General features: G+C 41.2%; 2 protein-coding genes across 7 annotated transcripts in view; one reads left to right on the top strand and one right to left on the bottom strand.

Moving 5' to 3' along the window:
* The window catches only part of HSD17B2 (hydroxysteroid 17-beta dehydrogenase 2), a 31,293-nt gene extending 19,307 nt beyond the window's left edge, over positions 1-11,986 (bottom strand). For all 6 annotated transcript variants that reach the window (XM_058846296.1, XM_058846294.1, XM_058846293.1 and 3 more), the window contains exon 1: positions 11,180-11,986. The gene's annotated coding sequence lies outside the window, so the exon portion shown is untranslated. The remainder of the gene's footprint in view (positions 1-11,179) is intronic.
* Positions 10,685-16,179, top strand: SDR42E1 (short chain dehydrogenase/reductase family 42E, member 1). The gene is made up of 3 exons (XM_058846289.1): positions 10,685-10,879; positions 10,973-11,074; positions 12,322-16,179. Exons 2-3 carry the CDS (start codon positions 11,007-11,009, stop codon positions 13,427-13,429), a joined length of 1,176 nt encoding a protein of 391 aa, XP_058702272.1. The 5' UTR covers positions 10,685-10,879; positions 10,973-11,006; the 3' UTR covers positions 13,430-16,179.
* The last annotated feature ends 958 nt before the right edge of the window (positions 16,180-17,137 follow it).

Below are 17,137 nucleotides of genomic sequence, written 5' to 3'. Positions count from 1 at the left end.
TGGGCTGCAAAGGGAGCTGATTTTGCTCACCACTGAACCACACTGAGGGGCAAAAAAATCTGTAAACACATTGACAGTGTTCTGAAACAGCATAAAGGTGTTCCAGGTTACAGGAGTTCTATTCTAACAGGCTGAAATGTCATTAAATAGCTCATGCCTAAGAGCTATTCCAGGCACATGCTTTCAGGAAAGTTCTCAGACAGTTTCTATCAACTTTAAAAGGATACACACAAGTATCCAAGGAGGCTTTTAGTTCTCAGTTACTTTTAACAATGAGCTCATATGTGGGTTTGATTCCCTTTTTCTGAGTTCTAACATTTTAAAGCAGAGAGCATATCCAATTCTTAAGGATTTTATGTTACCTGTTAAATATTACGTTTTTTCAATTTAAGCCTACAGTCAAATTTATGGACTGAAGCTAGGATTTAAAATACCCTAGAAGTAATTTTTGCTTCCTTCAAACTGGGTTTTTATTTTTAAAGAAAGTAAAAGATCACGTCAAACACATCTTCGTGCTGATAAAAAAAGAATTTCAATGTCATTTAAAAGTTCAAAGTTTAAAAGTTCTCACCATTATAAATAGTTACAAAGGAGAGTCACTTACCATTACATTTGATAAAATAATGCAGCTTGAAAATGAGATGTGCCAAAAAATGAGAGATGGTCCCAGAGAAAGTCACTCAGTGACTGTAGCAGAGAGACAGGTGGGGGGTTTTCCAAGCAGCCATTAAAACTGGACCACAGGAAGTACTGAGGCAAATCAGTAGATACTAATCAAACTTAACTAGTAAAATTCAAACAAAATCAAAAAATCTATATGGAATATGTTTGTATCCTTAGGAGTACAATTTTCCCTTCCTATGTTTAACTGCTGGTAACTGATTAATCCTTAGTCTTCTGTCCCCACAGTTACATTGGAAATGGCAAATGAGGCACCCTACTACATTTGGAAAAGTGGGAAAGAATTAAATATCTCTAGATACCAGACTCTACAGCAGAAAATAGAGAAGAAAGGTATTTTGAAGAAAAACCCTGCTGGCACAATCTCTCTTTCAATGACACTTCTTTCCACCAGAATATTTATCTGTCATAAATGCTCCAAGATGTAAATACCATTCCCACAGAACACATCAGTGAACTGAAGCAGAGTGAAGAATTTATTTAGTGAAAAATCCCAGCTGAGGACTCCTGGATGGTGGCTCTCAGTCCTGTGCTCAAATACACAGGGATCATCCTGACGGGAAGTGCTCTTGGAGCACACGTAGGCTACACCCCATCAAATAACACTTTACAGGCATCACAACAAAGGACAGCTGACAACTGTGCTGTAGAGGCTGATACAGGATTTCTCTGGATAATGAGAAAAAGGTTTTCTCCCTGAAGATGCCCAGCTGAGAAAATCCAAAGTGGGCAGTGGAGACTGGAAGGGCTCATCAGAAAGGTGTCAGCATTCCTCTGAATCAGAGAGGAGTGTAAGAAATGTTTACATATGTACATATGTAAATGGGCATATACAGGTAGGGGAAAAACTGCTTTCACACAGAAAGACAAGGAAAGAAGATATTACTAATCCATGGGAATCATGCCAAAGGCATGAATAAAAATGTTATTATATGAAGATTTTGCCCATGGCCAATTGCAACTGTGACACACCTGGCCTCAGTGTTGTGATTCACAAAGTGTTTCCTACACACAAGAGAATCCTCTTCTATCTACTTTATCTGATGTTATCATCCTCACTTGGTTCATGTCTGTTATCAGAAACAAAATTTCAGCATTGATAAATCCAAGCAGAATTACTGAAGATAAATAAACTAAATCTTAAAAATGACAAGAGTTTTAAAATTCTGAAGGTGAGGCTCTTCCTACTCTTTTGTGGAAGGCACAGATTGTTCAAACTTGAACCAACTTGCCATCAAAACAAGTCTCAAATCCAAGATCTTCAGTGAGGCACGAACTGTACCTGCATTGCAGCAGAGACACATTGAGCTAGAATTTATGGACAAAGCAGCAGTGAGATGCTAATCCAGGTGAGGCTCCTCCAGAGTGCTGTTTTGCAGAATTGCTACAGGTTCAGTCCTGAGCCTCAGTTTCACAATTGTGGGAGGATTCTTTGCATCCCACTCTTACCTCTCCTATCACCTTTCACAGATTTTCCTTGACTCCAACTCCAGCTGGAAGGAGCTGAGGGGGACCCTGCCACCCATTGTGTCCTTTCTGAGAACAGAAGTTCCATGAAAAGCTCTGGATTTAACCAATGGAGGTCAGAGAGGAGATACCTCACAGATGGAAAAGTACAAACCTGAGTCTCAGATGAGTATTTTTAAAGGCTAAGAATTATGGAATCACTTAGGTTGGAAAAGACCCCCCAGGATCATCGGATTCATGACAGGAATTGGTAACACTAGAGACTTTAAAACTGGAACTTTATACTCTGAAATTTTGTGAGAATGTTAAACAGCTACAGCAACCTCATGAGGGTAAAGCACAATCCAGCTTTGTGCACACCTGCACAAACAGGAAAGCATCCAACAAATTATCCATGAATGAAGAAGTTTACAACAATGCAAGACAAAAAATAAAGTCAGAAATACAAAGACTTCTAATCAAAAGGGGAGAAGTGGAAACAATTATTTTCATCCATTCCTCTGAATGCTGTTACATACTTGGGTTTGTGCTGCTACAAATGTGTCCTTTTGTAATCTCTAAAATCTCTAAAATTCCAGAGAACACAGAAAACTTTTATAAAATCAGTATTTACAGTAAAGGATCTTGAAGACTTAGATGAATGGTGTTAAAGGTTTACATTTGGTACCTCACCTGCAAGGGAACAGTTCAACTACTAAAAGAGTCAAAATTGGACAGCTCCATCACCCAGAGAGTTCAGAGAGTGCAGCTGAAATACAACAGTCATAACTCAAAGGCTGCAGATGCAGCCACAGAACATGGGTACCAGAGGGGAAAAATGACTCTGACAACCTTTGTTAGAGTGCTGTTGTGAAGCCTTCAGCATGAGGCACAAAACAAGCTCCAGCTACTACACGTGAACAATACTCTGTAGTAGTCACATACACATGTTTAATTTAGCTTTAGTTTATACACTAAATATTTCTCTATAAATTCCATGAAGGAAGAAAGTAAATTAATAGTTTGTAATATACAACACCTTCACCCCAAAATATCAGTGATGATAATCACTTCAACTATTATGGCCGGAAGCACCAAGCAGTCAACTTGTTCAAGAAATTCAGTAACCCAAATAATAATAAATAATTATAATTTGAAGAAGTTTGAATTATGGAACTCATTAATGATGCCATATTGCACCAAGACTACCTAGGAAATCTGGATTTGGTGGCAGCAGAGGGTAACTGATACCCCTTACTGAAGTGTAATCTAGAGGAGATGGAGCCCTGCCTCCTTGTTCAGCCCTGCTTGGACTGCTTCTTTTTGTACCAGAGATAAGGAGGGAGTTTCCAACCAAAATGGGAGGAATGACTGTAGCCTGTTCTCACAAGGGACATCCCAACTCTGCAATTCTCTTCAAGTTAATAAACTTCAGGACATCAGGGGAAGCCCATCATGAAGAAAACCCTCCAAGGGTTTTGCCTCTAAGGCAAAAGCAGAGTGATCCATTTGCACACGAGACACAGGGAGTTTGGCTGTATAATATGTTCTTATTGACACCTCCAAACTCTGAGTCATTTTGGCTTCTCAATCACAATTATGAAAGGCATTTTCTCCATAAGCAGATAAAACATGATGGGAGGTGGGATGGTTCTGCCTGATAAGTGTGCATGCTGATGCTGCTGAAGTGTGATTAGCTGCCTGCTTGAGATGATGCCTGTTCCTAGCACAGATTACCTTTATTTATGGCACAAGGGAAAGGAGCCAGGACCAAAACCAGATGAGAAACAAAAATGGTGAAATCTTCTGGCTTTGCCATTTAACAATATGGCACTGAAGGGATTCTCACTGGCCTCTCAAACTGCTTTCACAGGCTTACCCAGAGCAATTTTTATAAGGGCAAAGGAGCTCGGGCAATGTAAAGTCGGAGACTTGGAGAAAACATTTTCTGGTGCAGTTCTTTCTCTTGGAAAGTGTTAAAACAACAACTGCTAAACCAGGCCTTCTTTGGCACAATTTTTTTTTTTTTTTTCCTTTTTGTAACTTGAAGATTATGCAGACTTGAGAAACCTTCATTATACAAGAAAGCCAATTACTAGAACATGTTGTTCCTCTAAGTCATCTAGAAGAACATTTCAGCTTATGCAGTTTGTCCATAATGTGTTTGATGTTTGATTCTTCCATGTTCCTATGATGAATGAAGAATTAAGCTGATGCATGACTGGAATTAATCCAGTGTTTTCTACTGGCACAAAATTCTGTTTCTATGGGCTGGATACTCTCTGAAAGACATTGAAGCAGCACTTCAAATGCAAAGTTCCTTCAGAACTGTTTTACAGTAAGAATCAAAGAAAAAAATCAGATATTTTCATTCCCTTGTTATTTAGATCTTGCTTCTCCTTCAAAAAATGCAAAAAATCAAAATTTGTTATAACCAGATGCTGCACCCACGATTTCTTCTACAAGGAGTAAAAATTAGGAGCAACAATAACTTGCAATAAACTACTGTAACTTATAGCACACCTCCAGTTGAATAGATCCCACTTTGAACAGCTTCTTCATGTTATCATTCCAGGATAAAACATGTCCAAAAAAGGCTTTTGAACAGAAGAAAAATGCATGTTATAACTGTCTCATCTTTGTAACATCAGTAATTTTTCCCCATTTTAGAGTTACTTGATTTATTTAGTTTTGACTAAGTGCTTTGAAGCTACAAAATTTTTGTTTCTGAACAAATCCCTTTAAAAGGAAAACTCAGGCTTGTGTCAGAATCTCTTATCTTGAAATAGCTCAGAATAGAGTCACACATCAGGACATGATAAAATGCTTATGAATTCTGAATTCTACAATCATTAGTTTTGTGGAACAGAATAAATCAGTACCAAAGATACACAAGAGTGTGGTGCTCTTGCAAACACCAAGATGCCATTAAGGAAACCTTATGGAGGTTATCTCGCTCAGGCACAGCTGAAGCAAGGTTTTGTCTCTCTTTTAGTTTGATTTCCCCTACTTCAAACTCTTACCTAATCTCTCCTCTGCAAAATTATGTAATTTTTGGAATGTTTTCAAGGTCATTACAGAACTAAATGGTAGTAACATTTTTTAAGCCAGTGTCCTGTTTCCATGCAGTTCGAAGTGCCTGGAAATGGGAAACCATTGCCTAGACCTTGAACACAGAACCAAGAATAGGAAAGCACCAGGACTGTGAAGACAGGAAACATTTCCTCAGCAAATACACTTCCTTTCCCCCTCATCAAGTACATTTTCAACTGAGAAACCCAAAGAAATGCTACAACAGATTCAGACCTTGGTGTTCTTGCTGACACATCTCATCCTCACCACCAGTGACACAGTTACACACACACAGAGAAAATTAGCACAGTACAAGATATGGATTAATGAACACATTTTGCCTTGAGTTTGTTCTACATATGGTATCTACAGCACATGATTAGCTGCCTGTGAAGCTGAAAGTTCCCTTAGATCCTTCCAAAAGATCAAAGTAGCACCATCAACTGGATGTTCAATTATTAGTGTCAACGATTCACAACAGACCAACCTCATCTTGCTTTTGCTGGAGGGTAAGATTTCTGTAAACCCATGGATAGCTGAATTAAATTATAAATTACTTCAACATGAAATCTCTCCTTGTTATTAGTGTGGTAAATAAGGGCATCTGGATGCACATCAATCACACTTGAAACTGAATCAGATAATTACTGAAATGTAAGTGTATAATCACCTTCTGAAATAGCTTCCTACTGAGAATTTAGAAGACTTGCTTTAAGTAACAGAATCAAAGACATTCAGCACTGTATTCCAAAAGCTGTCCTCCCCTACTCTGAGAGCAAAAACATCTGTGAGAGTATTTGCAATAAGACATTTCTTAACATACTAACTTTTAAAGTATATAATCCTTTCAGGTACAAGGAGGGTCAACCATTGAGTTCTTGCAGTTCTGTGTGCAATATTGAAATTATTAATGAGGTGACAGGATGAGCTAAAATTTGGCTTTTATTTCCAAGGTGCTGCAATTACATTGGATAGCATCACCTTGTACTGCTAAGGACTAATAGCAGTGCAACAAACAGATATCAACACCTGGGAACATCAGGTAACACATCAGGTGAAATTACCACTTTACAAAACCACATGAGGCTTAAGGGAGCTTAAGATCAGTATCACAGGAGCAAACACTGACTTCAGACACTTGGACTGAAATGCTCAGGAGTGGGTGAGTCCCTGCAGATTCTGTTCAGCTCCGTGGAGGTTATGAAGATTAATATGTACTCATTCTAAAAACTGGGTTATTGATGTGCCCTGCAGGGTACACAAAGAGAAGCAGAGACCACAAACAGCAACGTGTCATCAAAGTCAAAAGGGAGAACACAGGTTATTCTCAGTCCTATGCTCAACCATTCACTTATGCCAAAATACGCAAACTTTCTTCCCTTCCCTTTAGGATAAATAAGTGCCACTTTTGGAAATGGGATAATGTACATTTTTTGAAGCATTGCAGAATGGAAAAGAAGTTAATTTCTGATGGCTCCACAGAAATGTATGCATGACTTCCTACTGCTGAATAGACACCTCAGAATCAAGCTTGCTCCTTAAGAATCTTTGCCAACAGAATTCAAAGCATTTTCAGTGTCTTTTATAGTAATGATTTTTTCATAACTAATGTACTGAGGATGACCACAGTGCAACCCACCCAGACAATCCAAGTTAGCCAAGGCATGACTACTGAGCCTAAATTGTGCACTCTATGAAGGAAAGCTGCCCTGTGCCAGCCTGTTGTTTACACCACACAGTGCACATGTGTGAAATACCTGGCTGGTAAATAAAACTAGCATTTTTATCCATAACACTTTCCCCCTTGAAATACACTCCAGTCTCGTCAAGACTGGATGTTTGGTTCTAATTTTGAACATTACAATTCTAATTTCCTTCACAATGTATGTTCTGTTTTCACCTCTTTAGTACTGTTTTAACCAATTGGTTTCATGTTTTAGTAAAGCCATAAACATGGTTGGTTCTACTTAGTTTTAAATCTTGTTCTCTCATTGCATTGTTCAATGAAAAAAAAAATCACAATTAAGTAATACCTAAAAGAAATCAATCAAATAGTAAGAAAACAGTAAGCTAAGGTTTATTTCCCCAGTTGAAATATTGCCCTGCTTCCTGAAATAGTTCTGCTGGCACACTTTGTATTTTGATGACAAAAAGAATTTTACCAGCTAAGTATTTTAAATTGCAAAGGGAACCAGATGAACTAACATACTATGAAAGAATAATTAATTATTTCATTGCTTATTCTTTCTAGCTTGCACTATTTACAGCAGCTGCTTATTTAGCTGATTTAAGGATTCTTTTGCAGCCCATTTCAGGTTCATTGCAGATAACTCCCAGTTACACTGCAAATCCTTCTATCCTGACACATCTTGCCCTAATGTGCAATTCAAGCAATCTCTTCAAGTGGCTGTAGCATCATCTCGTTCTCTGCATGCTGAGATACATGCAAGGCATGTATCATGTATCAAGGCATCTTTAAAGGGAAAAGTAGGGTTCAAATGTTTTTTTTTAAAGACACAATCTCAGGCCTAACTATAATATAATTCTATAATTATAAATATAATTCTATTATGTATTGAATAAAACTGGAAGGATATTCATTTGATAGAAAAACAGAACTTACGATATATTCAGAAAGTCCATAAAACCTTAGGAAAAGCAGTCTTATAGGAAATGAAAAACCAGTAATAAATGGGTTGTGCAAAACCAAGACCTGAGAGTGTCAAGTCTTAACACCAGGTCTGTCAGTGTAAAATGAGGATGATATTTACCCACAGCTTTCACAGATGTCACCATTTTGAAGGAATGAATGTTTCTTCGCTATTCTCTGAAGCCAAAAAGGACAGCTCACTATAATGAGAAATAAAACTGATAGTGGCTTAAGAGCAACATCTTTACGGTATCTAAACCACAGCCTCATTATAGTCACAATAACCATAATTAGGATGGATACCTGACACTATTCACTCTCTGCAGATGGCATATCAGGCAGAGAGCAAGATAAGCAGAAAGTACAGAGAGGACCCTCAGTCCTGCAAATTGTCCTGCACAGACACATCACAAAGTCCAGGGGACAAACGTCATCCTGAGGTTAACAGCTGCCTGTGCAAACAGAGGGATTTACTCACACCACACGGAGTGTGAGGTCACTGTTCAGAGAGCACAAAGCTCTGTGAGTTATGAGGAGAAAGTGGCTGAACATGGAGTTTTCATCCTTGGAAATATTCAATGCCAACACAAACCCATTGAACCCCTCTGGCTGAACTTGCTTTGTGCAGGGGTTCAACAGGGCGAGATCCTTCCAGCCTCAGATATTCTGTGATCCTTCAATATTCCATTCAAACACAATTTCTTTGATCAGAAGAGAGCCACCAAGTGCCCTAATCTCAGTAAGACTCCTCAAAGGTAAAAAAATCTTTTTGTCCACAGATCTCAGGGAAAGTTCAGGACTCTTTTGGAGTTTGCAAAGGACTCTTAAACACTTGGGAAAATATTCTCAAAACCTTCATCAAGATTACGCATAAATCCTGAAGGCATATGCATCCATACAGAATCTTTATATTTAGTATTTAGGAATATGTAAGGGGTTTTTTTTCTGCTTGCGGGCCATAATTCTTATACCTCTGTGAATACACCATTGATTATATGTTTGGATGGTATCTTAGGGAATGCCTCAAGGCTGTTTCAAACCCACTCTCCTGCTATACAGACAGGAGACAGGAAAATCAGCTATGACTGAGGGATGCCCTCCACACCAGGCATTCCACACATCTCCACAGGTGCAGCAGCTCTGTATAATAAGGTACAGCACCAGCTCCATCTTGAAATTTCTGTTTAAGAGTCCCAGAGGTTCACCAGCAAGAAATCATTGCTAAAAATAATAAATCTTTAGTACTTGCAGAATTCTTAGGGTCTGTTTAGTTCAAATTCTTGCCAGCCATCCATCAAAAATACAACAGAGCCTACTGTGCCTACTTCTGTCAAGGTTTTGCAAAACAGAAACTTGTGGGGTTTTAAGTAGTTTTGACACTGAATCCACTCTCTGCCATTCCACAAGTGGCTCGGTTCTACAAAATACACCCCAAGCCAGACTTTGATCATGTAATTCTTCATTGTTTCCCCATCACAGCTCTCTCTCACTGACTGCTGACGCTGAACTCAGGAGCATTTCTGCCGCAGCCAGGCAGTGCTCTGCAGGGTCCTCCCACTGCCAAAAACATCTCAACCTCTGTGTGGGGCACAGCAGATCCCCCTGAGTGTGTTCCACAGTTCAGGCTCACGACAAACGCAGCAGGACAGCCACCTGCATCCAGGGAGATGGATGGCACAGCTCTGCCAAACATGGTGGGACACTCAAAGGGACCTTCACAGCACCAGGGAATCACAGGCTCATTAAGGCTGGAAAAGACCTTCAGGATCATCAAGTCCAACCTTTGATCCAACACCACCTGAACTAAACCACAGCACTGCCATGCCCAGTGATTTCTGGAACACCTCCAGGGTTACTGACTCCAGCACTTCCCTACGCAGCCCATTCCAATGCTTGACTGCATGGGCTCCCCTGCCCATGAAGAAATGTTCAGCAGCAAGCCCAGAAACTCCCTTGTCCACCCAAATTACCCAGAGTCAAGCGCTCCTCAGCCCCTCTCAAGTGTCTCAGAGCTCTGCAGTCTCATACCCTGGGATGACACTTGCAGGCACCCTGAGGGAATCACAGGATGGTTTGGGTTGGAAGGGACCTTGAGGATCAGGTAGTTTTACCCCCCTGCCATGGACAGGGACACCTCCCACTAGACCAGATTGCTCCAAGACCAGGGACAGGGCAGCCACAGCTTCTCAGGGCAACCTGTGCTAGGGCCTCACCAGCCTCAGAGGGAAGAGCTTCCTACTATCTGATCTAACGCTAGTCTTTCCTTCCAAAGCCATTCCCCCTTGTCCTGTCACTACGTATATTGCAAATAATCTTGCCCCATCCTTCCTCTGAGTTCCTTTCGGGTACTGGAAGGCCACAGGTCACCCTGGAGCCTTCTCTTTTCCAGGATGAACAATCGCAGTTGTGTCAGCTGGGGCAGCTCTGCAGGGGGGTCTCACCTGAGGGGGCAGAGGGGCAGGATCGCCCGTCCCCTGCTGCCACCCAGGGGGATTAGCCATCCATCAAAAATCAGCCCAGGGCACGGGGGTTCAGGGCTGGGGCAGCTCCAGCTCCCACCCAGCACCCCGAGCTCTCCTCCCACGGCTGCTCCAGCCGGGATCCATCCCGGGCGCTGCCCCTTCCCAGGCCTGCGGCACGAACCCCGGCAAAGGCTCCGCTTTCACCACGGCCCCGCGAGCCCCCATTTCAGAGCGCCCAGGCTGCGAGGGGAGGGCAGCAGCATCCCCTCAGTGCCCGCAAACCCCATGAGCACGGCAGGCCGGCAGCAGCACGGGCAGCACGGCCCAGCGGCCCCGCCGCCATCTCGGGCCGCCCCGCCCCGGCCCGCTCCGCTCCCCGCGCTCGGCACCGCCCCGGCAGCTCGGCAGCAGCGGGCACGGCCGGCACCGCCGCTGCGGGGGAACCCGGGGGTGACACGGCCCCTCCGCAGCTCCTTCCTCCGGGAACAGCTTCCCTTCGGAGCCATCCCGGCGCTGAATCGCCTCCTGCTCGCCGGCGGCTGGGGAAGCGAAGGGCCGCGATCAAAGCGTGAGCGAGAGCGGTGAATAACGCCGGGAATGTGCGCGGATGCTGAGAGGCCGATGGGTTTTGATGTGTGTGTGTTTGCCGTGTGTTTTGTAGGTCAGTTCCAGCACACAGTGCGAAAGGAAAGAGGATGGAAGAAGGAAACGCTGCCAAGGAAAGAGTCCTCATTACTGGAGGAGGGGGTTATTTTGGCTTCCGGTTAGTGCATTAAGTAGTTACTACATACAGGAATAAATGTAAGAGATTGCTGCTGGGGAGGCAGCAAAATCCATCTGTAAAGGAGAAACCGTGTGCCTGAGATACCTGATCCAGGTGGTCCCGTGTTCTGGTTCATCCGGATTCTCAGTTTTAAACGAACCCAGTTTCTGTTTCCAGAGGCTGTAAGTAACGCTGGTGTCCCGTTTCCAAATGCCCGGCATCAGCTGCCTCGAAGACTTTTACCTGTGTGCTCACCTCTCTAGAGGGGTATGGTCACCATCGTCAGCCTGCTCTGAAGGACAAGCGTTCACTGGTACACACATTTTTCTTTTGACCTGCAAATAGTTACACGTGTGCTTAGCTCTACAGATTAACAACTCCAGCTGAACGCTCGAGAATATATTTTTTCCATGAACAGTGATGGTTTAGAATTAGAGTTGTTAATAAGGTGCATATTTCAGTGAAATCCATTTTCCCGTGCTGTTGCTGGCTCTACAGGCCATGTAAAGAAAAAATCCTGTTTTGAGCCCAAGACTAACTACTCACAGAGGGGAGAGAGATCACAGTCAGGACCAGAAAATAAAATAAATTTCAATTTAGGGGAAGGAAAAAAAAAATCTCAGAAGATGCCTGACTTTTGCTTGGCTTCTCCCTTCACTCTCATGCCCTTAAAGCACAAAAGACACACAAAAATGTAGGAAAGGAGAAGAGAAACACCAGAGTTACACTTTGTGTCAATACCTGTGACTTGGAGTAAAATGTAGACATGTTGCAAAATATTCATAGCAGCTTAGAAGCATCTCTTCCACTCCTCCATAAATTTCAAACACAACGGCGCAGACCAACCTGTTGTTTTGACAGAACTGGGATGGCACAACAGCAGTAAGATAAAACAAAGGGGTTTTGGGTTTTTTTTACTATTTGGCAATAGCTGCATATCTGAAAGTTGCTGTTGCTGATCTGAAGGGGACAGAACTTCAGTTATTTCTGTCCAGAATTTTAATTTACAGTAGTTCTGCCTCTTTCTTCTTTTTTTTCTCCAAGTATTGATGGAGTGTGAGAAATCAGCTCAGTACCTAAACTATCAGAGCTGAATCTCCCCTATAGTAGGGGGCTGAGTATTTAACAGACTCCCATCAGAAGAATAATCAGCATGAAAACAGTTAATAATTTTCTCTCCCTTCCAGCTGAGATGTTTCATACACCATGGTGCTGTATCCTAACACAGGGTTTCTGTCATGTTTCAGTTTAGGTTGTGCCATGTATCAAAAGGGAGTCGATGTGATCCTCTTTGATGTCATGAAGCCACTTCAAACCATGCCAGAGGGAATAAAGTTCGTGCAGGGGGATATCTGTTGCCTGTCTGACGTGGAAGAAGCTCTCAGAGATGTAATCTGCGTATTCCATATCGCCTCCTATGGAATGTCTGGCAGGGAGCAGCTGAACCGAAAACTTATAGAAGATGTTAATGTGAAAGGAACAGAAAATGTCATCCAGGCCTGCAAGAGCAGGGGAGTGTCGAGCCTGGTTTATACAAGTACCTACAACGTGATATTTGGAGGCCAGATTATAGAAAATGGGGATGAGTCTCTGCCTTACCTACCTCTGCACCTTCACCCTGATCACTACTCCCGAACAAAATCTTTAGCTGAAATGAAGGTGCTGGAGGCAAACGGTGCTGAGCTGGGAAATGGCAGAGGTGTCCTAAGGACCTGTGCTCTCCGCCCAGCGGGGATCTACGGGCCTGGGGAGCAGAGACACCTCCCAAGAATAGTCAGCTACATTGAAAAGGGACTGTTTAAATTTGTGTATGGAGACCCTCTGAGTCTGGTAGAGTTTGTACACGTGGACAACCTGGTCCAGGCTCATGTCCTTGCCTCTGAGGCCCTCAGAGCCAGCAAGCAGCACATTGCTGCAGGCCAGGCCTATTTTATTTCTGATGGCAGGCCTGTCAATAACTTTGAATTTTTCCGACCGCTAGTGGAAGGTTTGGGTTACAAGTTCCCGACCTGGCGCCTTCCCCTCTCCCTTGTCTATTTTTTTGCATTCCTTACTGAAATAGTTCATTTTCTTGTAGGGCGCGTTTATAACTTCCAGCCCCTGCTTACTCGCACGGAGGTTTACAAAACTGGTGTCACACATTATTTCAGCATGGAGAAGGCCAGGAAGGAGCTGGGCTATAAGCCCCAGCAGTACAGCCTGGATGAAGTGGTGGAATGGTTTAGATCCCAGGGATGTGGACCAAAGCCAAGAAATTACACCATGATGCACCTGGTTAGGGATGGAGGACTGCTTGTGGTGCTGATTGCCATGCTGGTCTCCTGGTTTCCATCTGCAGTGACATTTTCACTCTGAAAGATTAAATGCTGAGAACAGAATTTAGTTATGTTCTCTGTTTACTCTTAAGTTTGACAGACAGGTAATAAAAGATTTAAAAAAAAATACCTATTCATGTGATTGAGGTAAATAACAGCTTTATCCCCAAGGAATGGAACTACTGAGTAAAAAGGTGTAATTTTTTTTATATACTTTCTCTTCAAAGTAAAATGGATCAGATCACTAACAAGATGAAGCTCAGTATTACTGCAAACGGCATTTTATTCTCAGGTACAACAACACAATACAGGGAACGGAACAAATGTCCTTAGGCTGACTTTCCTCCCTGATGGGATTATACTCCTGATCCCTGCCCTTTATTCCCAAAGAGTTTGTGTTACATGATCCAGAGGAGAATAAACTTATTCTTTGATCACATTCCAAACCCCAGTTCTGCCTCCCAGCTTGGATGTATATATGCCTAACCAAGATTAACTGATAAACTGCTAGACAATAAACAAATGGGGCTTTCACATGAGTACATTCTGGTATGCTTTCCTGAGCTAACTCTGATATCTAATGACATTTCTGGAAAATGCACCATGCTTAATCTAAATTACAGCAAACTGCTTGAAGCACCACAGATTTGTAGATTTTTCTAACAGTAAAATATGCCTGTTTAAAATGAATGAGCCAGCTGAAAGTGCATTCATAAATAAAACCTATGATTTTTCCCAGCATTATTGAATGGTTAAACAAATAATTCATCAAAGACATTTGGTGAGTGATTGCATTCATATTCCACTATTTATAAAACACTTTTAGTCTTTAATAATATTTCTTTAACACCTGACACCATCTGAATAGAATTTCAGCTTTTTAATAGGAAGATAAACACTTGCTATGAGGAAACTCATAATTTTGTGGAATTTTAAGGTTAGAAGACTATGAGTACAGGTCACTATTGTCCCATGCAATTCCCTCTGTCAATTTAATATAGAAACTGAGAAACTTCACCTCAAATGTTAAACACAAAGTTGTTTTCCCTTAACTCATCAGCAGTGCAGCTTCTGTACCCTTTAATGAAAGCAGAATCCTTCAAGAATTTAAAACTTCTCTTTAAACTTCAGTATTTCTTTTTTAATTGCTGAAGTTACACTGATCTCAAATTAATAATAACTTCCATATACTTCTGTTAAACTCTGCTGCAACTGAAACGGAGAAGTGATGAATAAGAAGCAGAGCAGTTCCATTGCACTGTTAAAGGATTCTCAGAAAACAAGAGGGCCTAAATAGAGGAACCAAGCTAGAAATCCTCAAACACCCCTGCATAGAAGATGCAGATTTTTATTGCTTATGGTGACTGAAGACAGCATTATTTTTTGATTGTTGAGCTGTCTTCTTGGTAAGTTTACTTTAAAAAAAAAAAACAGCCCACACTATAGATAACTTCTTGTATTTTTTTTTTTGTTTTAAATCTGATTTTGTCCCTCATTTCCCTACCAGTAAGGACAGAATGAAAGAAACTAAATTTAATACTTAGTTTGAGGGACAGCTCAAGAGAGAACTCACTTTTTTTCCCCCTCTCTAATAGCAAATAAGCTGTTTGTGTAGCAGGAGTTATAAAGAGCTTATGTGCCTCCAACTGAGCACTGATGGCACAAGGGCCACTCTCCAGGAGTCATTAATATACAACATCATCTGCAGAAAGAAGAAATCTCTTTAATAAAACAGAAAAAGACATTCATGACCTCATGAAAGCGCTGGGCCGATGCTCCTTTCCAACAGCTCTGTTTTTTCAAGCAGAAACCACTTTGTTCTTTTCCCCTTTAAGTTCTCTGGCTTTGACACAATGTTATCAGAAAGAGATTAAAAATTCTAATGCCAGCAGAAGACAAAACCAAAATGTAGAAGAAATTGCACAAGCCTGTTGCACAGAAACAACATCAGTATTTCATGCCAAGTCTTGTAAAAAAATTGTTTTTATCATCCGGAACTGAACTTCTGTGCCCCAGAGGAATTTTCTCTGCTATTTGTAATCTTTTAGCAAAACTCAGCTACTGCTATTTATAATTATCTCAGTGGTGGGGTTAGTGAAAAACATCCAGGAAGGGTCCTTAAGGCATGAATCCTAAATCCATACTGTCAATACCAGCTGAGGTTCAGGTCCTGGGCAGCTTTTGAGGTGCAGCAGCAGCAGCAGCTCCTGGCAAGACAAAAATAGCCCAACAAAACCCCAAATACCAGAAGTCCTGCAGAAGCTGAGCTCAACACGTGAAGCTTTACATCTGCCTGGAGTCAAGGACAGAACTCTCTGATAACAGAGCACGAGGTACTGTTTTGTCCTACTGGCCCAAGGGTGTGATCCAGCACAGGGGATTAATGTGGGGACACACCTCAGAGCCATCATCAGTGCACTGCAAATTCATTAATCCCCATCAATTAGCTCCATCTGTTAAAAAACAGAAGTCCTGACCACAGCAGAGGTGAAGGTTACACTTACTCGTTCCAAAAGTAAAACAGGCAGCCTGTGGCTTGAGATACTCTAAATTTGCTTGAAAATTCCATCCCTGTAAAGACTGTCACAGCTGCTCTATTTGAAGTATTTTACAATGAGAAGTCTCTCTCCTTTTTCCTGGTTTTTGTCATTACTGCTTGTGCATGAATAGCTGGGTAAATTAGGGTAATTAATTCAAGTGTTGTGTCTCTTTTCAAATTTTAATTTATTACCTGTTTTCCAGAAACTGAATTGCTAGAAATGCACCTAAAAACTGAAAGAGCAAAATGAAAATATAGCTCAGATTCAATTTTTCCTAGTCCTCAAAATTACTGAACAATTGCTAGGTGTCTCATTATAAAGAATGATGGTGATGTTTAAAGTGAATAGTTTAAGAATACTTTGTCAGCTACATAACCTCACAGTATTTCAAGGTACAAATTTGCCAGATATACATGAAAACTTGTATTTAAATATATTCATTTTAAATTCTTAATCAAACCAGATTTTTCTAGGTCCTTCTCCTAAGGGACCCATCCAAAATGCCCCTTTGTTTCTATTTATTACTGATTTCCACATACTTTCCAAAGTACAGTGGCATATTTAATAATTCACTGTGAGTTCTTCAGAGAAAAGAGTCCTGAACATTGGTAATTTACACATATTGTAAAGAATCTGGGGATTAAACTGCAATTCAGGAGTACACAAGTGTTGGGGGAACTACTGCTTTACTTTAGTCAGGCTCACAACTCCCAGTTTTGCTGGAGTAACAGCTAAAAATGTAGACTAGCAGTGAATTAATTAACATTATATTAATAATGAATTAATTTAAATTCCTTTAAAACTAATAGCATGTTTATAAATACTTTTTATAAACTCTGTTATCGATCAGAAGGCAAATCCATCTCTGAACTGATTCTGAAGGCTTTCATTATATTTAACTTCTATTTCTCATGATATAAAGGGAATTTCAGTCTGGAACAAAGCCAGCTAGTTGGACTGCAGTTAAAAATGCTGACACATAATTGTAGCAGAACTCAACCACTGCACTTCAGCTTCCACACCATATTTCATATTTTTCCAACTGGTTTAGAAAATTCAAAGATAATGCACAGCTCACACCATCTCACCATCTCCAAGGTTAAAAAACTGCAAAACAAAATGCTTTCAACAGAGAAATACAGAGATATGCTGGGGTGGAAAAAAGTGAGAACAGGCAACAAAACACCTAAATGTAGCAATTTTTTGGA

The sequence above is a fragment of the Poecile atricapillus genome, chromosome 10, assembly GCF_030490865.1.
Source record: "Poecile atricapillus isolate bPoeAtr1 chromosome 10, bPoeAtr1.hap1, whole genome shotgun sequence".
In the NCBI taxonomy this organism is placed as follows: domain Eukaryota; kingdom Metazoa; phylum Chordata; class Aves; order Passeriformes; family Paridae; genus Poecile; species Poecile atricapillus.
This window is presented reverse-complemented; position numbering and strand designations above follow the sequence as displayed.

Bases quoted from the DNA above. Each gene is read 5' to 3' on its own strand.
- SDR42E1 (XM_058846289.1), top strand. From the start codon at position 11,007: ATGGAAGAAGGAAACGCTGCCAAGGAAAGAGTCCTCATTACTGGAGGA. The intron at 11,075-12,321 runs GTTAGTGCATTA...GTCATGTTTCAG, and splicing joins GGGGGTTATTTTGGCTTCCG to TTTAGGTTGTGCCATGTATC.